The sequence below is a fragment of the Saccostrea echinata genome, unplaced genomic scaffold (genome assembly GCF_033153115.1).
Source record: "Saccostrea echinata isolate AGI-Se365-2 ecotype Australia unplaced genomic scaffold, CSIRO_AGI_Sech_v1 ptg000017l, whole genome shotgun sequence".
NCBI lineage: Eukaryota > Metazoa > Mollusca > Bivalvia > Ostreida > Ostreidae > Saccostrea > Saccostrea echinata.
This window is the reverse complement of record NW_026889766.1, coordinates 5,148,361-5,174,477: the sequence shown is the minus strand read 5'-3', so window position 1 is coordinate 5,174,477 and position 26,117 is coordinate 5,148,361. Positions and strand designations below refer to the sequence as shown.

Here is a 26,117-nt window from a genome sequence, read left to right as displayed (position 1 = left end):
CGCTCGGCACTTTGAAGTGAACGTTGCGGGTCCTTGAGATGAGACCTTAAAAACCGAGGCCCCGTATCACGGCAGGCGTTGGCACGATTGCCTCGCTGCTCAATGGCCCTGAGTGCCGAGTAAAGATCTAAATTTGAAGCCCTTCACCGGTATATGGTAACGTCTCTATATGAATGAAAAATTCTCGAATGGGACGTAAAAGAACATACAATCAATCAATCAATCAAACTCATTGGTATTTATAGCAGTGTTTAATCATAGAACAGGATTTTTGAGCATTTTTCATAAGTATGGAGGCCCAGTAGGGAAATAGATATTTTTATTTGGTCTCTTAGATTTTTCATAGGTCTTCTACATTCCTCCCATTTTCTATTAAATTTTTCATAAGCTTCTTTTTCATTTATTGAGAGTATTGTTATTCATTTACCAAATTAAATTATATTTTTGATAAAACTTTATTTATTCCTGTGCAATGTTCAAAGACTTTATTTTGTTAAATTTGAATATTATTTATCATTTGTTATCATTTAAAAGGTTAATTCTCACTTTATTAAATTCATAAAACTTACAACAGTGTTTTCATTTAGCGTTAATCATAGTTCAGAAATCCTCTTACTTTGGTTGACAATCATGAAAGTTTAACATTTGAAGCCAAGTTGGCTGTTAACTTTATTTATTTATTTACTGAAGAGTTCTACTTCCGGTTACACAGATAATGATTGTTCTATCGCCAAGCAACCCACGTTAGTTGAAAGCTATTGGTCTTTCGGAAAAACCCTAGAAATTTTTCCAGTCATGTAAATGAAAACTCTTTAAGTGTTAGATTTATCAGTCTATTTAGGTTTTTTCATCGCCAAATAACCGGTGTTCTTAAAACCGTCGTCTGATATCATGGTAGAAGTTGGCACGAGATAGAACCATCACTGTTCAACTGCGCTCGGAGGTCAAAATATAAAGTCCTTCACCCGTATATGGTGACATCTAATATGATAAAAATTCTTGCAATTGAGTAGAACAACATTTTAACAAATATTATATAAGCATACCATTACAAGTTTATGATTCAACAAACCCTAGAAATTTTGGCAGTCTTATTTATGAAAACAACTTAAATGTTAGATTATTCAGTCTATTTAGAATTTTTTTTTTTCTTTATAATTGTATACACTGACCAGGAGAAAGGAAAATTTCGTTTGGTTTTTATATTTAGATAAGGATCCTTTTAAATGGTTTCAATTGAACATACTTTCTATATTCCAAAGACATGAACCACTGTATATGTTCCCAGTATGTGACGTGCTCTTAACGAGTTCTAATGACGTTTCTTCGAATAATAATTCATACATCCAATGCAAATTTTTTTGACTATTAAGTAAAACCACTTCTTTCCGTAAACAACCGGTTAGAACACGTTTTTCAAGCCACCTGAGTGTTTAAATTTGTTATGCAGTATTCATTTTAATCAAATAAATACTAGGGATGGCAGTTTGTAACCGGTTAACCGATTATTCGGTCGGAACGATTGTAATCGGTTAGAAATTCAGTAATCGGTTAGTCGAAAAAATAAAATGTATGTAAATTTGAACGCAGTTTTCTTAAAATTCAATTTTTAGAAAAGAAGCCTCTGCATTTTGGTAATTATGGCTCACCTGATTGAGATTGCGGGGCATTTGTTTCGTATGTGAAGTGTTAATTACTGTTTAAACAACACGTCCTGACTGTCCTGTTATTCTTTAATGATATTATAATTAAATAAATCACATTTGCGCACTGTGAATTGGTATGTCTATCTTTTGCAGTTATCCATCAAATTATATTATTAGACAAACATGGTAAAAGAAGTGAAAGTTCCGACTTAATTTTGATTATGGTAACAAAGCATTTTCAACCTATGACTGGCCACTTATCTCCATACTGGGCCTGCAAGTTAAAAAACTCAGAAGCGACGAATCTCAAAAGTTTGATAGAGGACAAGCGGTTCTTTATAACAATGCAGTATGAACTCTATTGTGTGACATCTTCTCTAGAAAATTATCTTTGTTTTCTAAGGTATATTTCACGGGTTTTCTTAATTTCCTCTTCTCTATTGAAATAAAATATATTTACATGTAGATTTCTGATCAAGGTATACAGAATGTTTCTAACTTCCAACTACTTTTAGTTTTTGTGTTTATATGAATAGAAGTTCTTGGGAAAAAAATCATGAAAATGTGTATTTTGATAAGACTAACCGATTAATCGGTCGGAACGTGTTGCGGTTAACCGATTAGCAATTCTGCATTCGACTGCCATCCCTAATAAATTCACATAAACGTACTTTTCAATAATAAAATATTGAGCATAAACCTACCTTTATGTGATTATTTATACAGAAATAAATATAAACAATAAAATGTATTTGATTGATAGTACGGGAATTAAGGGTTGCAGCTATTGCAGAAAATTACATAACCCACATTATTTCGGACACAATTACAAAGTCATTTTCTATAGAAACAAACAAAGCATTATTATATTGATTAAAAACAATAAATCCTACACGTTTACAATTTTCGGAGCTATCGGGTTATCGTCTCAAAAACAATGGAATCTGACAAAGTCAGATCAATTGTGATACATTTTCTAAATTCTTTTCAGAATGTTCATGCCAATTATAACAAGAGGCTCATGGGCCACATCGCTCATTAAAGTACTTTGGCTAGGAAAAAGCAGAAATCAGTTCAGTATTGAAAAGTTTGAATATACATGTGGTTCCAACATTTGATCTTCAATTGAGGCCTTGCCCTACCTCTAGGGACATGACTGGAACACATTTGAAACTACTCTAATTGAGGATGCTTCCGAATTAATGACTGGCTTTGATGTTTTTGAGAAGAATTTTTTATTGGCATATCCCTTTATATTCCTATTTAAAACTTTGATAACATTGAACCCCTGTTATGGTCCCACCCAATCCCCAGGTGCCATGATTTAAACAAAATCTGAATCTGCACTACATGAGGACACTTCCATATTAATATGACTAATCATGGCTTTGCTTTTCTTGAGAAGAAAATTATTCAAGAATTTTACCTTAATATTCCTTTGTAAAACTTTTATCTCCCACTGTGACCCCACCCTACCCTCGGGGGTCATGATTTGAACAAACCTAATTTTTAAACTACGTTAACATGCTACCATATCAATATGGCTACACAAGACTTAGCTGTCCTTGCGAAAATCATTTGAACAAATCTTAATCTACAGTACCTGAGGATGCTTCCACATTAATATGACTACACAAGGTTTTGCTGTCCTTGAAAAGAAGAACCAACTTATCCACAGTAGACAGCTCTATCAACATATTCGCAAGCTTCATCAACATTTTCACCAGTTCCATCACCATTTCCACAGTCGCAAACTCAACAGTCGCTAGTTCTATCAATATATCAACAGCCGCAAAAAATTTTCCCCATATATTCCTGTGTAAACATTTTAATCCCCCATTGTGGCCCCACCCTACCCCCAGGGGTCATGATTTGAATAAATTTGAATCCACTCTACCTGAGGATGCTTCCAAATAAATATGACTAAACATGGTTTTGTTGTTCTTGAGAAGATTTTCAAAGATTTTTCCTATGTGTTCTTACGTTTAACTTTACCCCCCCCCCCCCAATGTGACCTCTCCTTACCCCCGGGGGTCATGATTTGAACAAATTTGAATCTACACTATGTAAAGAAGCTGCCAAATTAGTTTCAACTCTTTTGGCCCAGTGGTTCCTGAGAAGATTTTTTGAAAGTTACCACCAAATTTACACTATTTCCTAATTATTTCCCCTAGGAAGAGGGAGTGCCCTAGCAAAACAAAACTATAGTAAACTATAGTTTACTATAGTTAACTATAGTATCAAAGTAAAAACTTTGACTTTCTATACAAAAAACTTTGGAAGTTTAATTTACTATAGTAAAAACTTTGGAACTTTGATTTACCATAGCAAAAACTTTAGAACTTTGATTTACTATAGCAAAAACTTTGAAACTTTGATTTACTACAGTAGAATCTTTGATACTTTGATTTACTATAGTGAAAATTTTGAAACTTTGGTTACCTTAAGTAAAAATTTTGAAAATTTGATCTACCGTAGTGTTAACTCTGAGTAACAATAGAATCGTGGAATTATGATTTTGAATCCCATTCTGGACATTTTATGATATTTCATGGTCATAATTTATAAAAGCTTCAGAGAACTTATTACAAACCCGATCCTTCCCCTAAACATAATTAAAGAACAAGAAATGAATTTTAATGTGAGGTTGTCACTCGCGTCGATAAATAAGCAACATTTATTTGAATGAATTTAATATAATGCTAATGTGGTGTAAGATTATTTTTACATGTTTTGAGAAAGGGAAAAAACACTATAAAATGAAATTTGAGTCATTTAGAACCGAAATATCTGCTCCATCAACTTAAGTAAACATTAATTTTCCTAATTTATTAATGAAAATATTGCATTTAATTAACTAATTTGTAAATTTAAATGAAAAGATATACAACCCTTACCCCACCCCTATCCCCCAAAACGGTAAAACAAGCAATAAATTACTAAGATACTTTAATAAGCTGATAAACTTTGAAACTTTGATATACTATAGCAAAAACTTTGAAACGTTGATTTACTATGGTAAAACGTTGAATAACTATAGTATCAAAGTAAAAACTTCGAAACTTCAATTTACGATTGTTTACTATAGTAAAAACTTTGGAACTTTGATTTACTCTAGTAAAAACTTTGAAACTTTGATTTACTATAGTTAACTATAGTTTACCATAGTATTTTTTTTTTTTTGTTAAGGATGGCCCTTCATTTGAACAAACTTGAGTCCCCTTCACAAAAGGATACTTTGTGTCAAGATTGGTTGAAATTGGCTCAGTGGTTCTGGAGTAGTGCAGATCTGTAGCTCTCTGGAATGAAAAAAAATGGGATGGACGACCAGAGAGCTGCAGTGCCACCCATAGAAGAAAGTGTATATTTATTGCGCACAAAAAAGTGCGCTGTTTCTCGATATTTTTTTCACTTTATATTTAAAAATATTACTAACCCTGTGTTTCTAGCGTATTCTTTTACTACTTACACAACAAAACTGCATGTACAAATCATGCATGTAGTGCATTGGACCGAATTATCTTGCCACCTAATATGGCAGTATAAATAGGCGAAATTTTCGATGGTCTCAATTTCAGGCCCAGTAGGGCTATAAACAACGGTTTGGGGAAATGTTTTATTGTGGAAGTAGTAAAATAATATGCTAGGAACACACGATTACTAGTAGTAAAATTTTGAGATGGGAGCGTAAATATACGAAGAAATAAATCGAGAAAACAGCGCATTTTTGTGCACAATAAATATACAGTTTTTTAAATGGGTGGCACTGTAGCTCTCTGGCCGTCAATCCAGTTTTTTTTTTTTTTTTTTTCAGACCAGAGAGCTATAGATCTGCAGCTAGTTCCGGAGAAGAAGATGAAATGTGAAAAGTTTATGACAATGACGACGACAGACAGCGGGCAAATTTCGACCAGCAAAGCTCACTTGAGCCTTCGGCTTAGCTTGGCTAATAACTACATAAACTTTACAATGTTCTAGTATCAGACATATTCAAGGCGGGCTTGAATATTAATATACTCGTGTCAAATTCAAGATTTAATTAATGCCCTACCTCAAACATAATATTTATCACTCTTCAAACTAGAAGACAGAAAGGAACAAGCTAAACTCAGAAGTATGTTTATAAGAATTTATTATTGAAAAAATAAGAATTAAATTTATGACTTTTTGTTCTAGTTGTGAAAAGTACAAAATATAAAACATCAACCAAGTTCAAATTGACAAACTAGAGCTTCACATTATGCCTTTTTCCCCTCCATTTGTTGAGTAAAGAAGCACAATTATACACTGTGTGGCAAGCAACAAATTATTTTGGTGAATGTAAAAGTACACTTCTCTACTGTCAGTTAATGAAGACTAATCAATTCAAAGCACAGATTCTATAGAAGTACAAATTATAAACTGTTGGATAAATGAATTAAAAAAGTCATATTCGTTTGCTTATAACTTAATATTTATGACTGAGACTGTTGTATTTAAAAAAAAACCCTGAAAGTTCACATAACTCTGATTTAAAAAACCTGTTTACTGATTAATTAAAATCGAAATCTTTGATCTTTGGAGAATTTGGTACCTTATTAAATGTGGAAGTTAATAATAAAAAATCTAGCATTATCTTTCATCAAAAATATTGCAGTAAATGAATTTGTTCAATCTGCATGGTGTGCCAAAACATATTATCCCCAAAATAACATTTTCCATTTTTCTAAACAATCTCTGACCGTATTGTTGCTAAATAAGGTGATATTCCATGGAATAAATGATCAGTTTACATTAAGTTTTACTGTGAAAAAAAAAAAATTCTCACAGATGAAATTGTAACTGCACCAACCATTATATTGCTTAAAATCGAGTCGGCAATATCTTACCATATTTCAATGGTACCATTAGTAGACTAGGAATACTAGTATAATAGTTAAAATTGTCCACTCATGATAAACTGACCAGACAGAGTAACATTTGAGTTACCATTTAGACAACGCTGCTAACTTTTCTGTTATAAAAGGTTACAGAAAAAACGTGAGCCTTCATATTGGGATCCTCTTTTAAATTTCCATTTTAGAATGAAAAATCCATTTTTTTTTTTTAAATTAATAAAATAAAACAAATATGAGAAAAGAAATGATTATCAACAAAAAAATTACATATTCTCTTACCCTGAACTTTTGTAGATGTACTTATCAATCATAATTTCACTTGGCGACACCCAGGTCCGCTAATCATGGACTTATTATAGAAGTATAAACATAATTCAATATGAATGACAAAACAGTGACAAAAAGAGGTAAATCCTCATGAACTCATATCATTTGACACAATACTAAGATTAAAATGTAAAAGTTTAACTCAAACATTTGACAAACTATATGCTTTTATCAAAGTTATTGCATATCAAATTATCATAATGCCCTTTAAAAAATATTTAATATAGAATGGATTATAACTAAAAATATTCCAAGTAGAAACACAACAATTCCCTTAGTATCAAGATAGATGCATGTAACACTGTAAACATTCAGTATTGCAGAAATCAAAATAAGGCAACAAAAAATCAATTATGATTTAATTTTTGAAATAATTATTGAATTTAGATGCCTTTCTACACAATAAATTATATCCTTGTCAGGAAAAATTTTCAAACTGTTAACAGTAAAGAACATATATATACTGCATAACAGGTATTTTCTTTTGATTTCTATTTTTGAGTAATTTTTGAGGTTCTGTTAAACTTGCCACAAATAAAATCGAAAAATTTAAATTCCATATCTTTAGTTATTTGCATTTCAAAGGAAACTGCAAAAATTGCATACTCAGAAATTAGAATTCCCAAAATTTAATTAAGAAGCAAAAAACCAACTTAAAACAGAAGGATCAAATCACAAATATAAAGATCCTATATATAACCTATGAAAGAGTTTCAACCCAAAAAGAGATCAGTGTTCTGAATGATCAAATCTTGTTCTATGGCAATAAAAATTCCTAGAAAAATACTGTTTACCAAAGGGAAGTTTGACATCATTACAAAAATATTTCCTGCATTACAACTAGAATGTTTTGATTATAACAGACTCAAAATAAACAAGTTTTCCTGGCAGTAAAAGACTAACATTTCATGAAAATTTGACCCATCTGTTCAAAATTTGACATCTGTGCAAAACATGTGAACACATGAACAAAAATAAGGTCAAACTCGGAAATCATACCAATTGGTGCCTTCCCATTTCATCTAAACAAAACACGTTGATATGTCATGTTTAAAAAGATATAAGTTCAGCAGACAGGACACAGTCACGTTCCACTGAATTCATACCAGCCACGTGACTTAACAGAAGCTCTCTTCCTGTTGTAACAAGGTGTAATTGTACGGTTGTAAAATGGCGGTCACTCGATGCTTGTGGCAAATATCTCTACCATGGTGTCACAGTAGAATCGAGTCAGGTCGTTGGATAACGGTTTCCAACCCCGTGATCCACACTCCAGCAGTTCAAGAAGAGTACAGCGCCCTCTAGCTGTCAGCCTGTAACAGTCAGGATTTCATCAAATAAATTCAATGTCATCCGCATGGAAAGATGCAATCATTTTTCATTGAAAATGCGTGCTATTTAGTTACTTGAAATTTGTTTAATCATTTGTAGGCTTGCAAAAACATTGATACATATTCCTTTTCTTGTTTTTGTTTTGAGGTTTTTTTTCCGCAATCTTGCGAAAATAATTCATTTGAATTTGACTGCCAAGTCCTTTTCAGCACATTACTTCATTAAATTTATTTTAAAATAGAAAATTATAAATATTATTCACAAAAGTTTGCATAGTTTCAATTTTAATAAACAATGTTTTGTAAATCAGAAATAATAAAATATGCTGTTACATGTGTTGAGTGTTTTTATATACTTTTTATTGACTAAAAATATTGATAAAATTCACAAAACCACACCATTTCTTGCTGAAAATATATGAGTTTCCATTCTCTTCTTGAAATCCATTGATACACTATCAGACGAACAACTATCAATCTCAAAATTAATTTGTTTTAATAGCAGTTAATATGATATTGTATCTGGGTTGTTATCTGCCCTGTGACATACCCATCTTTTATGATGCGTGTTCGCACTTGATCGAGCAATGCAGACATGCGTGGCTGATCCTGAAGTTCAAGGTCTTTTCCAATGCACTGCAGCTATACATCAACATATAAACTGTTTCAGTGTATTTATATTGACTAGTACATCATGATTAATCGACCTTAATAAAGAGGTGGTTCTCCTTTACTTATAAAACCAAATCTTAATTCATAAAATTCATTGAAGAAAATAATGAATAAGAAAACAATTGCAACAAAAAGGGAACTTAACTTTATGGAGTACAGATACTGATATGTGATAACATGAGGATTTTTATAGACATGAATATATGAACCTGTTATGACATGGGATAGATGTACTTCATGTACTGCAATGGTATGAGATATTAACCTGTACAGACCAGAGATACTGATTTGTATTGACCTGAGATACTGACCTGTAATGATAAACATTCATACTCATCCTCAGTTGAGGTTTGGTCCTGTAAGATTTGTTCTAAACACTCGAACACAGGTGCCACTAATGGCTTCATGGTGTCCCCTGTCGTAAGTCGAACATTTCCAAAGACCTGACAAAGAAATGTGACAAATCCGAGGTAACGCTTGTTGTCTGAACTTCGCATTTCTTCTTTACCTGTAAAATATATTATCAGCAGCAAGTCAACTTTAGAACTGTCTGTGTCACAAATCCAGGTTTAATTGTGTGTTATAAATAAAGGCCCTTTCACAATTGGTGCACAAGCAGAAGCGACAGAATATTTATTTGACCGAAATTTTTTTTTGATTTTGATCGTTAACTGTTTCCAAAATAATCTCATATGAAAACGTATTCGTACAAAATTCGCACGATCAAAAGCAACCATTGTATGATGCAAACACATTAAATCTTGCGATATATCTTGCATCTATATGCAACTATTGTACAATGAAAGCGAGTGTTGTAAGATAATGCGATAGGATCGCGCGAGTAATCAGGTGATCGGACGATTGAATGTGCGTCAATGCGATTGGACATGCAGTGCTCGTGCAATCATGCGTTCCATGATACTAATGCTCATGTGAGTCAGAGGGGGTATATTTACCGCCCAATTCTGACACTCAATTGTGGTCTGAAACAGAGATGCTTATACGGGGTATATATACATGTACTCGTGGCAAAGCATGGCAAATTGAAGCTGATAAATCGTGCAATGATAGTAGTAAAACATTGCAGGATTACATGAGACACATTGAGCAACAGTCTCATGGTCACAAAGCAAATACATAGACAGCTGCAATTCATCTTACGACCTTTAAAAATCATGCATCACTCTTGAGAGTACACAAAACATTGTAAGACATTCGTGCTAATGTTCATGCGTTGTATTACAATAATTTGGATCGCATTTGGTCACGTCTGAATAGTGTGCATATGTCCACTATTTTGAGGAGACTTGATGCAACCACCATAAAGCATGCAACAAATGCGAGACATTGTGCAACATATGAAAGAGCTCATGCGAAGCTAAAACATTCTGATTGCAGTGTTATAAAGTGTTCATGCGCCAATTGTGAAAGGAATTTAACCATTTTATGTCAGATCCAATTATCTTGTTAAACAAATGTGCATATATTGCCTTTATGTCAATAGCGGCCAGGGATGAGCACGATTACTGAAAAATGTAATCGATTAATAATCGATTACATAGAGGAATTTTGTGTAATCGATTATTAATCGATTGCACTCAATTTTGTCCTGTAATCGATTCATTTGGAAGATGAAATTGATTAATAATCGATTACTTTCAAGTTCCTATCCCTTCAAATATCAAAGCAATATTTAAATGGTAAATATTGAAGTTATCCACTGAAGTTTGAATGTGTTCCTGCAGTTTCAGTGCAGATTCTTTTAAGGTTTTATTCTGGCTAGCATTCTCACTAAATGCCCAAATGAGGGATTCTCTACCATGGAAAGTGGAGACATGATTCATACAATAAAATATGCCAAGGAATTAATTATTCCTTTCAACCTTGGATCTGACCCCCCATATCTATTGACTTGTTGCAAAAATTATTTAATATTTTATTGTGAATTACTTCATTTGAAGTATTTGGGCTGCCCGTATGTTGACAGTATACATTAAACTTTCCGCCATTAGCGGCTCTGATTGGCTTTTTTCATTTTTAAGATGTTTATGATGCAAAATTAGGAATATAATGGAGAAATATATGATTTCAATGAAATACTAAGATTAGTACCCTTGTAATGATTTTTTATGTATCACTCTATGGATTCCCATCCCTTTTTGTCTTAATAGACTCAAGATAAATTCTTATATGCTATTTTAAGTCACATATCCTGATAAAATACAATGTACCTTTAAAATCCTCTTGCACATATCGCAGAATAACATTTCTGAACTTTGCTGTTTGAACCTCAACATTAGACAGTCTATCACAAATACACGCTCCACATTTGGCAAATTCTAGGTCTTTCAAACTCTTGTCATAAATCCGCTTAGCCACATTCATTACGTGGTCTTCTGTTGACATTGATTTTGATAAGGTCAAGATGTCCTCCAGGTTGTCCTCAGTCAGATTGAGGGTCAGCCCCTCAAGATAATCCTCAAGTTCCTGTACAGTGCCCCCTGCTGGTGGGGATTCTCCATTCTGTAAAATATAAAACAAGGCATTTTCTAAACATGCATGTGATAATATTTAGACCCAAATACTGTACAGGAGTCTTCAAAATACAGGAATTTGGGTGAAAATACTGTACATTGTTCATCAAAAAACTGTACAAAAACTGTACAAAATACCGACCAAAAATCAATGTAAGAGGTTCATTTTTTATTAATAAATTTTAAAATCAATGAACAAGTGAACCAAGTGGATGAAATTTCATGTTGCTGTCACACAGTTGCTCTGATTATTTGTCATTTTCTCTTTGAAACGTCTTTAATTTCTACTGTTAAAATTTTGACTAATTACATTTAAAAAAAACCCTTAATAAGAGTCTTATGGAAGAATATTCTGCCTAACAAAAAGATTTGATACGTTTTAATTACAATGTAATTATCACGGGAATGTTTCACACCTTCGATGATGATGTTTTGTTTACATTAACCAAGTGCTGTAACTCATGCATCAAACGAGATTTCCTGTGTTATGAGAGAGAGAATTAAAGAAAAATGGCGGTTTCCGGTAATACAGAACAAATTTTCATTTCCCTTGAATTTTGATGTACCGCCGTGAGCCCGTGAATGGGGTAAAAAATACGGGACATTTTGTGTACAGCCGGTACATATCACATGTGTGTGCAATCAAACCACTTCAAAACATTTCTATTATCAGACACTTGAGATTTATCACTCAAAATTAAAATTCTGAATTAAATATCTATAGATAAAAACTTACACTCTATATGTATTTATATGCATTTATTTAATCAGCATTCATATTTTTGAGCATTACAATTTTGTTCCTCACTTAAGTTCCTTACCTAGAAAATGAATTCCTGCAAAGTCAAAATGGAAGACCAAAGTACCTGGCAAGAATGCAGGGGGATATAAACATTTACTGTAAGAGCCATTATAGGGGGATATTATTAGTTATCCAGGTCCAATCAAGGGTGTACGGGGATTAACCCCAGGTTTTATTCCATACACCCTGAGGCCGAAGGGTTTTATTCCATACACCCTGAGGCCAAAGGGTGTATGGAATACAACCCAGGGTAAATCCCCATACACCCTTGATTGGATTTGGATAATATATTTATTTCCTATGTACATAAAAAAATTTTTTGTAAACAAGTCCAATCAACTGTTAAGATTTACTACGTCCTACAATGCATTGTGACGTCACGTTATTTGCTTTTTACCATAGAGAAACTATGCATTGTGACGTCACGTTTTTTAACCCGTCTCAAGTCAGGTGTACAGAAATTTACACCCGACTTTGTAACCAATTAAAGCAAGTGTTACAAGCTACATAGGAAATAATATTAGTTATCCAGGTCCAATCAAAGGTGTATGGGGATTTACCCCGGGTTTTATTCCACACACCCTTCGGCCTTCAGCTTCAGGGTGTTTGGCATACAATCCGGGGTAAATCCCCGTACACCCTTGATTGGACCTGGATAATGAATTTAGTTCCTATGTACCCAAATAAATTACTTGCAAACAGGTCCAATCAACTGTGATTCAAGCTATCGATAAAGAGTTACTACATCCTACAATGTATCTGCTTTTTATCATAGAGAAACTATGCATTGTGATGTCACGTTTTGTACCCCCAGCTCAAGTCGGGTGTACGAAAATTTACACCTGACTTTGTAACCAATCAAAGCTCATGTTACAAGCTACATAGGAAATAAGAAAGTTTATGTTAGAGCCATTACAGGGGATATGAAGGTTTACTGTAAGAGCCATGACATAATTATTCCGACCAAGCTCATAAATTGGTACACATCTTTTCCAGGTCATATTAAATGATATATTCAGATTTATCGCCCTGCGTTCCTCCAAGTAAGTTACAGCAATTGCCATTTGCTTTACTAAATAAAACGGGGAGGAATGTAGTAAAATTGCAAATGTAAATATATTCACTATTACCTTACACCCTAACCTCGTAGCCACTCAAGCCTGTCGGCACGCTTCCCACATCAGTTCAGTCCTACCAGTCTATCTATTCACTAATGTATATACCCGTGTTTATTCATCATGTATACCTGTGTGTTTGGTCGTCACCTTATAGTGGGGTAGGCGACACTTTAGTAAAATCCCCTACTTTAAAACTTTCGCGGCAATCCAGTTCCATACAGAAATCGTAACTGAGGAAATTCGGATATAGTCACATACCGTGTACCGAAGGACTAAATGGTCACTTACTTTTGTCGATCCCACATCGCCCTCTGGTCCAGGCTTAGGTGCAGATCCAACTTTGGTGACCAATAGGCCCCTCCCTCTCCCCCTCCCTCGCCCGACACTGGCCATGATGAAAAATCAACTCGTACGATGGAGGGATTGCCTTTGTGATGTTAGTTCGTACGAATACTATTTCGTTTTAAATCAAAGTAATAGATGAATATTTTATTTCTATAGCGTACTAAATCTTTTAAATTAAATTTATTTCTATTGCGTACTAACTCTTTTAAATTAAAGTGTAACAATATGAAATTGAAGTGCAATTCTGAGAAACCTATTAACTAGGGCCTACATAGTATACATATACATGTATATGTCCCTGGAAAAGCTGTCTAGACAGAACTCATAACAAGTTTCGCCAGTTTTCTTTTCAGTGAAAAATATTTTAGTTGTAGGCCTACATATTGAAAGTATATCATTTTGTTTGAAAATACTAAATTTGTATTTAGGACTCTCTTTCACCCCCCCCCCCCCCCCTTCACTGTGACAGGCACCTGAAACGTGAATAATATAGATATCGTAATATCATTACCCCCTCTCCCTCCTAATTTAACTACCAAAATATAACTAGTATATACATTATATCGTATATGGCCAAAATTGAAACCTTAATTAAATTACAATTTAAATCCATCTTCAATCTCTCTTTGCATCTGTATTACAAATATTGCAAAATCTGTCATCTGTTGGTATAGATTAGTATCTCCCTTTTTCTCTATGGCAAGGTTATGTACACTAAATCTCATCCTGATGATATATGATTCATCTTTTTCCCGTAATGTATCCACAGCATTTAGAATTATCAATAATAAATTGATAAATTTTTAGTTCTTGGTGAATTAAGAATTTTTTTTTTTTTTTTTGCGTATTATTCTTGTAAGCATTGATCTGATATTCTTTGCTTTATACTTCTCTGAAGTGATTTTTTTTTTAAATTATGCTTTTCAGTAATGAATGAAATTCCTAAATTGTTGAAAATGAAAAAAAAAATAGACTTTGTGTGGACTGTTGTTTTATATAGACTTTAAATGCTTTTGAGTTCTTATAAATAATTAATAAGATGGTTCCAAAAATTTATACATGAAAAATTTAATTCTTATCCACAGGGATCGTTTACCTTAATCTGTTCTGCTAGGAGCACAAGCAGTTTTACAATGTATTCCTAAAATCTGCAGCTGGATGAAAACTGTCTGTTTTAAGTTCATCAACAGTACCATTGATAAAAATGTTAAAGAGAGATGGGCTTAAGATATGACCTAGCTTAACACCACATATAGATGTAAAAACTTTGCTGAGACCATTAGTAAACTTTATCTTAGTTTTCGTATTCTCATACAAAGAAAATATTTATTATTAATTTTTTGACAAAATCATTGTGGCGACAACCACTGCCTCTGCCACATTTGCCGATGCTCTTAGCACTGCATGCATTAGAACATATATTTCTTCTCAAACATGCAATCGTATTCGTAACAGATATAAGGTATAGGTGACTAGAGGGAAATGAACATTTCCTTAAAAGTTGCAGTGAATTTCAGTCTTAGACTTGATACAGCCTTGAAGGTTCAAAGGTCAAGTTTAGCAGGTGTTCGTAAAAGTGTTAAAACAATATATATATGTAACGCAAAAATGGACCCGAGTCTTCTGAAACTCAACATTCATGGAGAAGTGGTAAGTAACCAGTAGAAACCAAAATATTTGAGCATCAAAATGTCCAAAGATAGATCAGAGTTCCAAACAGTGAACATTTGATTGCAACCAAGTGGCAGTTCAAAGAGTATTGCTTGAACTTTCAACAAAACACGCCTGCTGAATTAAATAAGATACACTGTACATCACGGCCTTATTATCATGTTGCGAGCCTGGGAAATGCTTCAAGTCACTAATTTGTTATGTACGTCCTAGTACATGAATAACATCACAGTGAAATCCCCCCAACACTTTTGAATTAAAGATGGGAGACACAAGACCCAACTTTTTAATACATCTGTATAATTATCTTGTTTAGTAATTTTAGGGTTGTGTATTCATACTTTGCATATGGGGTCAGTCTGAAAGAATAAAAAAAAACTTTTTTTGAATTACGTTTATTTTTAAATCAATTGTAAACATGCTCATAATTTATTCTGAATAACAGTTGATAAATGAACAATGAAAAAATTGTGTAAATGAAGGTAGAAGTGAAAATGAAAAAAAATCATATAAATGTAAAAAAAAACATAAATAAAAAGAGGGAATAAATTAACAATTATTTAATGATTTGTAATTACACATTGAAATAAATGAACAATCAAACCAAAAACACTCATATCATTAGAATATGTACACAGGGAGAAAAAACATATATATGATCAGTACAAAATTCATAATAACTTAAGTATACAAAAACTGTTCTATATTCTCTATAGAGAAGTGGACAGGCTTTGGATGTAGGTGAAAGCTTGTCCACTTCTCTAGAGAGAATAAATACAGTCCATGTTAAGTCAAACCTCCTATATATACACAATGACATCGCCATATAAATAAGTTTTATTTAATCTACGTTCTTTGTCATTGTGGACTGAGTATTCTTAATAAACGTAATATCAACACACTCGTACAGACATAACTCTTTCATTCACTGAATTCAATCAACTTATATGTATTACCTTTTTTACCCTTGGTATTTATATAAAATTTTTGGTACTAACATAATTTTTTGCAAGTTTCAGTACAAACAGGATTCAAAATTCAACTTGCATTTATTGATCGTTTTTGGGTAAGTTACAAAGGTATAAAAATACACAAGCACACGTGCAACTAGAAAAAAAAACTTCGCCGAGGATTTTTTTTTAAAGTAGTTAAAGAATCGTATTTTTCCTGCTGGCAACACTAGAGAACATGCAGATCATCTCGATGTTCAGTAGTCGGTTTTGAGTACACGTATATTCCGGATATACATACATATCTTTGGTTTCTCATTTGTAACTTTATATCATATAATCCTTGGAGACTAGAGTTAGTATACTTTACGACTGACAAATTATAGATCAACAATAGATGAACATGTTCTATTAAAATTTACACCTTTGTGTTATTTCATTTGGCAAAATATTTCCATTTTAATAGCTTCATAGTGAAACTTCAAAAAATCTTAACATATTTTACCAAAGAAATATTTGAAACCCTGAAATTGGTATTTTTAAAAAATGCCATAATTAATCTCATTTACCAGCATTTTTCATCAGCACAAAACAATCGGACGCACAAGTTAATAAAAGGAAATGTTTCTTCAGAAACAAGCCGAGGTGTTTCAAATATTGGGTTCAGGAAGTGATGTCACAATACACAAATGAGATTTTTTCCTTCCAGCATTTCCTCCTCTACTTTCCTGCTTGTTGTGGATCTGTCGGCGGGAACAGACAAAACCGCTGCTACAAACACGAGTACTGTGGCCGCAATTCCGAGGTAGTAAGACCAACCTTAACAAATAAATATTGGATAATAAAAAATTATGTAAAAATACACCAAACTTGGTATATAAGATTTAACAGAGGTTCACCATCCCTCTGTTGACAAATAAAAAAAAACTGCATCAGTGATGATATTTGAAAGGAAAAATCATTGAAATGCAAAACATTTTAGCTTACCTTCCTGTTAAAGTTTGACAAAATATAACTTTTAAGGACATACGCAACGTACCTTACCTACTGATATTTTTTCAAGATATTCTTAATTTAAGATTATAGTGCCATCAGATGTTCGTAGACAAAAAATCAGCATGCATTACCAGGGGTTTTGAATAGATATCAATTGATGAAGATTCTTGTATAAATCAAAGAAAAATATACAAAAATTACAAAACATATATTCTGGATGTTTTGTTTATCCAAACATGTTTTAGAAGAAGTGTACAACGGCATATATAGACATTAGATGTAGCACACAGTTCCTTTCAGTATTGGAACTCTTCAACTCCAGGGAAAAAGACAATAAAGTTCAAACTACGTTGCGTATGTCCTTAACTAGACAATTACATGTAATAGTCATAAGTCCCTGTACGAGTTGCCTCTCTTACCAAAGGGTCGAAGAAACCTTAATTGTTCTGATATTTTTAGTCTTTATTTTGACTCAATCTTATTCATGCAAGGGTACTTATTTTATTACAAGAAATATATGTCAAATAAAATGAAAAATAATTCTATTTTGCCAGTTTTTATTCTTTAACTGTGAAAGTTGTTATTTTCTAATTGAAATTATGTATGATAATGAAAAGCATGGACCCTCAACGGTATTTTGCAATAAAACGTACAAATTCTAAACAATAATATATCATTTTCATATTTCGAATGTTTGCTAGTACATATGTACATCTAATTTAAGGATGTATAACTTAATGTCGTATGATTATATTTCTGTTATAATATTTGCAAAATGATTCAAAGAATTCGTGTATATGTAGACACCAGATCGGAAGGACGATACCAGCACCATCTTAAACATCAAGGAGTTAATACTAAAAGGATTATAAATTCGCTAAATCATGTAAATTAAATACATTTTGAAAGTTTCCTTCTCTAAAGATAAATAATGTATTTTTCCATGTATGCTATGTCCTTCAAATAGAGCACGCTATTACCCAGCTGCGTTAAGTGTTTTCATCGTTTACTTGTTTATGGTGCAGGTGCACTAGTACTTTCTGTCATGTACTCACCTATTGTACAGTTATCTATAACGTAAGGCTCAGCATATTCACCACAAAGGTCCCGCACCCTTTTGGTGCCCCAACCAGTGGGGTATATGACCAGCGCGATCACTGAAAATAGACCTGAAAAAAATTATAAATATGGGATTAAAAACTTAAAATATTTGAATTATGATTTTAAACACTGTTAAAGGCTTACTTAACTATTTACATTAAAAAATCAGAAAATGTGGAGCACTGATTCTCTGCCCCTCATTGCAGTCTTCAGAGCGCTGGTAACCAATGTCATCAGTCTTAAAAGAACCCCTGAAGGTATTACAGTCTTAAAAAGGTCAGCGGACTGTTGAAATTATTGGTCTACCAAATTATTATATCGATCATACAAAAAGGCCAATTTAATATGTTTCTAAGGGATTTTAGATTTTATTCAGGTTGAACAAGACTTGTGTAACTATAAATATTTACCTCCAATACTTTGTATAAATCCTGCAACTGTAAATATACTTTTTCCACAAATTGATCGGACAAACAAACTCATTACAGAACACAACATGGAAAAGAGCAGAAGGGTTCCGGCAATACCGAACAATATCACACATGCCTTCCACGCATGCGGGAAAAAATCGTCCGCTGCAGAAAACGACACAACGAATGTGGCACAATTATCCCTGACTTTGGCTATTTGGAAGTCTAACTGAAGTTTTGTACATCTATTAAATATTCCTAGCGTTGGTCTGAAAGTTTCAGAGTCCATAAAATCTTCTGAAGCATTCAGCAATTTTATGGCAGTTTCTCGAGGGGTTCCGATCATCCAGTGAGGCGAGATAACAGCGGCGACAGTTGCCAAGGTAACAGTGACACTTAAAAGCGTCCAGCCTAAAGAACGACATGTGACGATGACGTAACACATTATGTCCTCCAGATGAAAATCAACGAACGTGTTCGATTAAGTTTACTTTCTGTAAATAAAAGAAACACAATATATTTACCATGCATCTTTTATACCATTTAATATATAAAATGACAAGTTTAGTTATTTTTATAGATTGCAAAATTTGACGAATTTGTTTCCAACCTTAGCTGATTTTAAAATAAATCTATACACTCTGTACTATTACATGTAACTGATAGATATCGTCTTAAGGTAAACTTTTCATAAAAAGGGGGGAACATCTCTATTATGCATGATTCTATTTAATAACCAGGCATACGATTGTGTTTTATTTGATATTTTATTTGTTTATCATATCATATTCTAGATTTTAACGAAATGAACGTACATGTTAAGTTTAGAATTATACCCAGGAATTCTAAGGATCAGTATACGAGGCGCCCTGCAGAATTTTCACGCCGTATTTTAATCCGCTTTTACTTTGATCGCCTTTTAATTCCGATTCTTAAAGAAATGTATCTTTGTATTATAAAACCATTATATTATAATTCACCGTCCAATGTCAAATAAACCGCTGTCTGACATCAAGTGGTCTAAATCGGCTTATCTAATGATACGCGGATTATGCAAACCGTTCACTAAATCGGTTTTCTGTGCTGTAGGTCGATCTTTGACCAAACAATCGACTTTCTGATCGGGCTCGAGAATCTGGTGTCCTAACAATCTGTCTGTTTGTATGCGCGCGTACGCGTATGTGTGTTACTGGGTGGGGGAAGGGGGGTGACAAATAGAAAAAAAAATGCTATGTGGTATTTTTCTTCTTTGCAACGGGTAAAATACATATTCCGACATTATTAGAGAAATGTTGCATTCTTTAATTGTATTCCTTAGATTCTTTTCGCGAAAAACATTTCAAAGAATGTATGATAAGGTCGACTAGGCCCAGGTAATGATAAATACGACAGTTTCACTATAAGCTATAGTATATATACAGGCATTCCAGACATAATTGTTTAATTAAGAAAGCCTTTATTGTGATTAAAAAATCTATCATTAACTCAGTTGCTATCACCCCGTGAAAAGTTCCTGTCAGAGGTTAAGGAACCTCGCCTGCCCTAAGATTTCCTCTAACGAATTCGATAACACGGATACCCACGGATAACGTGTCTTGATCTTTCTATTATCATCTGCAACGGTGCTTCTTTTGAAGTATTTGTTTAATATGGAGCGGATCTAAGAAAAAGTCGTTAATTTTTCTTATGAACTCCAAATGTATCGTCGTTCACTAAATCTAGAATTTGATACTTAAAAATGTATTCATGCCAAAAAAAAAATATATATATCAAAATGTGTACATGACAATATCTATGTAAATCTATACCAATGCATTCCATAGTCTATGTAAATGCTTTCAAAGGAAGCGTGTTTTGAATTGAGTCACACTCTGTTTTACATGTTTTAGCAATATTTGTTTCATTTTGAATCTCTGGTCAATTTTCCTGAAATCAGAATCATCAATGTAAATGTTGACTTCCATTCCTGCATGCAAATTCTTTTCTTAGTGTAATGCATACATGCGTGATACATTAAAATCTTTCCACAATTGCATGAATATCGAACTGAATTTTGTTTGCATATCTTCATCTTTTCAAGTTTCAGAGAGATGGAGAGAGAGTAATACAATGTAGCGAGAGAGAGAGAGATGGGGAGAGAGAGAGATTCGCTGAGATCCTGACTCTGAATCAGGCTCTACATCACAGACAGCTGTGGAGATAACTCTGATTACCGTTACAACTTTGATAACACGTTACTTGGTCGACAGCCTCCACTATTACTCATTATCACAACAACCGCGGCAGATGGTGCGCGCCCCTCCCCGCTGTGTTTGGATCATACTTAGGGTATGATAATCCGGCGTCCCCCCGTCTCTTACAGTCTCTATGCCAAAACAGTATTTGTATTTTCTCATTTACCCATCATTTTTTTACTGTTCTCTGGGCTTAACTGGAAAGCCATTCGCAATATTTTTGCCGAATAATTTATATTCGTAGTGCATCTTCAAGTTTAATTTCTTTTAATTCTTATGAATAATTTTGTATATTTTGCTGAAAAAGATATTTACATATTAAGTTTTTTAGTTACCAATATGACCAAACAGTGTTTGTAAAGAAAATGATTTAAAGAAAAACGTACGTAGTCCAAAACACCGTAATCATTGATATAGATATTTAGACAATTGTACAACGGCACGCATGATATGCGCCTACCTTGTTGTGTAAACGAAGACACAGATAACTAACTCTTATAGGGAGTTGAATCAAAATAATGTTCTGGGGTTTAAATTAAACAAATTACTCTTAATAATATGATTTCTTATCAAAAAGTGAAAATAATAGTTTTTGGATGTTCGTTTAAAATGGGCTGGACTGTAAATAATCTTTCTGAATAGCAAAGATAATGATACTCGTATTTGGGTGTTCGTTATAAATGGGTTGTATTGTAAATTATATTGAGTTCTTACTGAATAGCGACGATAAGGATACGGATGTTCGTTATAAATCTGTTGTTTTGTAAGTAATAATGAATTCTTACTGAATAGCAAGGATAACGGTTTGTACATTGTTCGTTGTCAATTTGTTAAACTCTGTAAATACATCAAAACATAGCAATGCCGTAGAGGAAAAAATTAAGACACATTTATTCAGCTCTAACATGTCTAAGGGGGATATTTCCACAACTTTGATATTGTGTCAGTTTTTGACCTTCCTGTGTAGAATAATGTTACATTTTCACATTTTTAAAAAATCTTAAATAAGGATTTAATCTTAATTGCACAGTCTTGCCAACTATATATTTATTGAGAGACTTTTAATTCAAATTACATGTGGTATTTGAACGCTACTTTTATTTATCTATACGTGCTACTTCCTAAATTTATATGCAAAAGGCAAAATCACGACATCAAGTCAAGGTCACCTAAACTAACTAAATACATGTTAGTATACCCCCCCCCCCCCTTCAATAAAGTCACCACACCTTCCCCTCTCCTAGCTGTTACATTCCCAGATGGCGATTATTTAATTTAAACATGTATATATTCCTACGATGTTATTTGACGATTATATCTGCATTTTCAGATAAAACCAGTTCTTAAAATCATTTTTATAAGAGCTGCTGGATTGACTGCACGTCACAAATCAAAAATTAAACGTATACAGTTGATCGCATGACAAGTGTATGTAGAAATCTTTTATAAAGCGCAGTATGAAATCAGAGTCTTCAAAATGTCCTGATTTCGTCCTTCAAACAACATGAACAAGCAAAACTTAATCCGTCAGAGTTATACTGCAACCCTTAATCTATCAAAAACCCTACCTCGTCTTACAAGTCCTTAATGAGCCAGAAAATAAATGGAGGGATAATTTAAATTTTTTCTCATCCTTCACACAGCCCAATGGCTACTGATCAAAGCTTTAAAATAAAACTTCCTGTGTTTGTTAGTAGAACACACTTTACTTACATGAACTGTAGCAGAACACGTCTCTAGAAGTTATAAACGTCCTGTTTACGCATGTGAGTTAAGGCTAGGTTTAGGCGTTTCTATGCAAATGAGCTTATAAAAATGCATAAGAGGTATATTTATTATTCAGAGAAAGTTTTGATTTATTTTCTTATGCATACTTAGTACCATTGATATGTCATAGCCAGTGCACATTATGACGTCATATTATGACGTCACTGATCTTACCTACTGGAGGTAATAAAACACATCAACAAAACAGCTTCGGCGCAAGGGATTACCCTATTTATTTTTACATAAAAATTGTATAATGCTAAGAAGAATATTCTATAGATTAATAAAACTGCTGCACAAATCCTAGGCATTTTCTCATTTGATCGGAATTTGAGGAAACTTTTACCGGACTGTACATTTTTACCCTTATTCAACTTAGAACTTTACAAATAGAAATTATTCAACTAAGCTGTTGATTTTTGTGCAGCAATACCAACAAACTTCGGAATATTTTGCTTCTGAATATACCATGTTTCAGTTAAATAAAATAGAGCATGCCCTTGCGCCGAACCATTTTTGTTGATGTCCATTATAATCATGTGAAGTAAAGAACTATGACGTCATAATATGACGTCATAATGTGTACTGGCTATCTCATGTCGTGGGTACCAAGTATGTATTAGACAATAAGTTTTAACTTTTTCTGTATAATAGATATAGTCCTTAGACGTTTTAATTAGTTAATTTGCATAGAAATGTCCATACCTAGCCTTAACTCACCTGCGTAATGAATACACACGTTAAATTACCCCTTGATACAGATCAAATTCTATTGCATTCATGATTAAACACATTTACATGTTAATGAATGTGAACCGCCGGTAGCCCTTCAGTGTATAAGTATCTTAATTTATGACACTCCCCAGCTCTAGGTTAAAGCAGTGCGCGCGTCTTTTAGGTATAGGAATTGATTAACTATGAATAATGTATGTAAACATTGATGTCATCGTTTTACTATGCTGAGGGAAAATATTCCACGGCGTGAAGAGCCGCAACATTTACTGTGAAGTATTAAGTACCTCACGATTGCCCAGAGAAAAAAAATATCTTTCACCTCGACCTTTCAGCCTCTGTCAAAATGATAAATAGCTACAGTGACCAGAAACACACATGTGTAAGGGAGATAGTACAGCAAAAAACTGAATGATGCATAAACACAAGGTATCATCTTTCTATATTAAAAAAAATGTAACATTTAAAGCACCACGTCCTTAGACGGACTTACCTGTTCTATAGGCGTATTTTAAACAAATTCCACGGGAGTCAAATTATTTACAACCCTGAGAGGATACACGCACGTGTGAAAACAGGTGGTCCCAGCGCATCATCCTGCACGCGCATCTGTTCTCGAACATGCATTATTAATTGCTGAATATGAAAACTCTCTGCTTAGAGCGATTCACGCGCATATAATTGTGCGAATTTTGAGAACGGGCGATTCCAATACTCAAAGAAATGGGGGTGTTTGTATGAAGAAGAGGCAGATCAGTGGTTACTTTAATCGAGATTACTAAACATATATTATTCCTACTTATAGGACACGCCAAAGACACACTTAAAAACGCTTATATATGTCACAGAAAATTACATAAGAAGTAATAGTGGAATCAATTTTATTAAATGTTCCTTTAAAGTCGATGTGTCAATATTTAGCCTTGGTAAGATTTTCTGATACACTAACACATACCAGATTTCGTAACACAATCAAACTTTATAGCAATGATAAATCCATAAACGTGTCCATAAATGTAGGTAAAAGTAAATCTTTTATCCACTCAATAATTCGCTGAACAAATATATGCAATAGTTTATACTGATAAATATACGAGGATTTTTCAAAGTATTTCATTGTCTTATAGTAAATATTTCTACGCCAGGATGCATTATTATTAATTGCCCCCCTTTTTTCCCTATAACAGGGATCTAATTTTCGTCTAGCTGTCCGCTCGTCCAATCTGTCAGTCTGTCTAGCTGTTCATCATTCTGTCTGTAATACTTTCGTTTCCGGAAGATATATCCCTAAAAGTCTATTATCTTTTGCAATATAAGATTTTATATCATAACTTCCTATGACTTGAAGAAGACCCCAGTTGACTTTAGGTCAAAAGATCAAAAAGATAATTTTAATTACAAATTCATATATCAAGAAATGGTGCACTTTAATTTCCAGATTATATAATATCTCTGAAAATACTATCCTTTTATATCATAACTTCTTAAAACTTAAAGAAGACCTCTACTGATTTTGCGTTGTAAAGGCCAAACGTCAAGATCACTATAATTCATGGTTTCAAGGTAATGATTTCTTTTTTAGGTGATGACTACTCTTTCTAACTTACGCAAGGCCCAATTAAGGTCGCAAATTCCTATGGCATAAAATCAGATTTACTTTAATGTTGTATTTAACGAAAACATGTTCGCAAAGGAGTCTAAGGTGAAAGTGAAAAGGGTTTTTAGGTCACAAACATGTATATTTTTACATATTATTTCTGGCTAATATCTCAAATAAACATACGGTTTCTGGCTTATATCTAAAAAAAAAAAAAAACCTCTATAATCCTTAGGCGGGAGTCTTACCTGTCTTCAAAAGGCATTCTTGGCCAAAAAATTGCATTAATTTTCTTTTTATTTCCAAATTAAGCTACTACTTTTTTCTATAGTCGGGCCGGGGGATACCCCTTTATCCTGTTCACTACAATAGGTCTGGTTGACATTAATTCATATACAGCTATAGAAGTTAAAGCCCCCAAAATTACCCCCCCCCCGTCCCCCAAATGATAATTTACAAGAAAGACATGTCAAAAGAACATCAGGAAAAAATTCCTTTATTTCTTGGCACCAAACATCAGGTAGCAACAAAATTCATTGCAGGCTGGCAGGACTTCTGTTCAACGCTCTGTCCAATTTTTTTGTACAAATGCTGTTATACCGATTTGCAGATTTTTTTTAGCATTATAGTAATTAGCTACTACTAGTATGCTTTACGACTGTTAGAAGATACCAGACATTGAGATCTTACTTTTTGCCTGTTTGTGTTTAGAAGTGGTGCCATTGCTCTGCAAAGGAGCTTGATTACTTGTTGTTAGATCAATCGAATTATTTCCGCAAATTTTACTATGTAATAAAGCCCATCTCGGAATCATTGCTATGTAGCAAACTTTCCTCCCAAAAATTTTACTATACAGTAAATTTTCCCAAACTATGACGATGACGACAAAGGTATTACATGTATATATAAGCTCCCCCAATTTTGTTGAGGTTAGCTAAAAATTGTAAAATTAAATTATCTTTGTCCTGCTTGAATACCTAAAACATGGAATGATAGCGAAATGGGTA

The 26,117-nt window shown here is 33.3% G+C and overlaps 2 protein-coding genes across 3 annotated transcripts in view; both read right to left on the bottom strand.

The window, feature by feature from the left end:
- The window catches only part of LOC133189349 (CBP80/20-dependent translation initiation factor-like), a 30,245-nt gene extending 16,527 nt beyond the window's left edge, over positions 1-13,718 (bottom strand). Inside the window, exons 1-5 of one of the 2 annotated variants that reach the window (XM_061324742.1) lie at positions 13,596-13,718; positions 11,085-11,376; positions 9,165-9,361; positions 8,732-8,823; positions 7,987-8,163 (exon numbers count right to left, since the gene is read on the bottom strand). In XM_061324742.1, the coding sequence (XP_061180726.1) occupies positions 8,028-8,163; positions 8,732-8,823; positions 9,165-9,361; positions 11,085-11,376; positions 13,596-13,700 (822 nt within the window). In that variant the 5' untranslated portion in view covers positions 13,701-13,718 and the 3' untranslated portion in view covers positions 7,987-8,027. Of the gene's footprint in view, positions 1-7,986; positions 8,164-8,731; positions 8,824-9,164; positions 9,362-11,084; positions 11,377-13,595 lie in introns of those variants that run through there. The other variant, XM_061324743.1, reaches the window with a different exon arrangement.
- A 2,966-nt stretch (positions 13,719-16,684) lies between these two features.
- Positions 16,685-24,156, bottom strand: LOC133189348 (LHFPL tetraspan subfamily member 2 protein-like). The gene is made up of 4 exons (XM_061324741.1): positions 24,007-24,156; positions 18,781-19,274; positions 18,325-18,438; positions 16,685-17,092 (listed from the first exon to the last, which is right to left on the bottom strand). The coding sequence occupies exons 2-4, from the start codon at positions 19,223-19,225 to the stop codon at positions 16,950-16,952; spliced, it is 702 nt and encodes a 233-aa protein (XP_061180725.1). The 5' UTR covers positions 19,226-19,274; positions 24,007-24,156; the 3' UTR covers positions 16,685-16,949.
- Between the last annotated feature and the right edge of the window lie 1,961 nt (positions 24,157-26,117).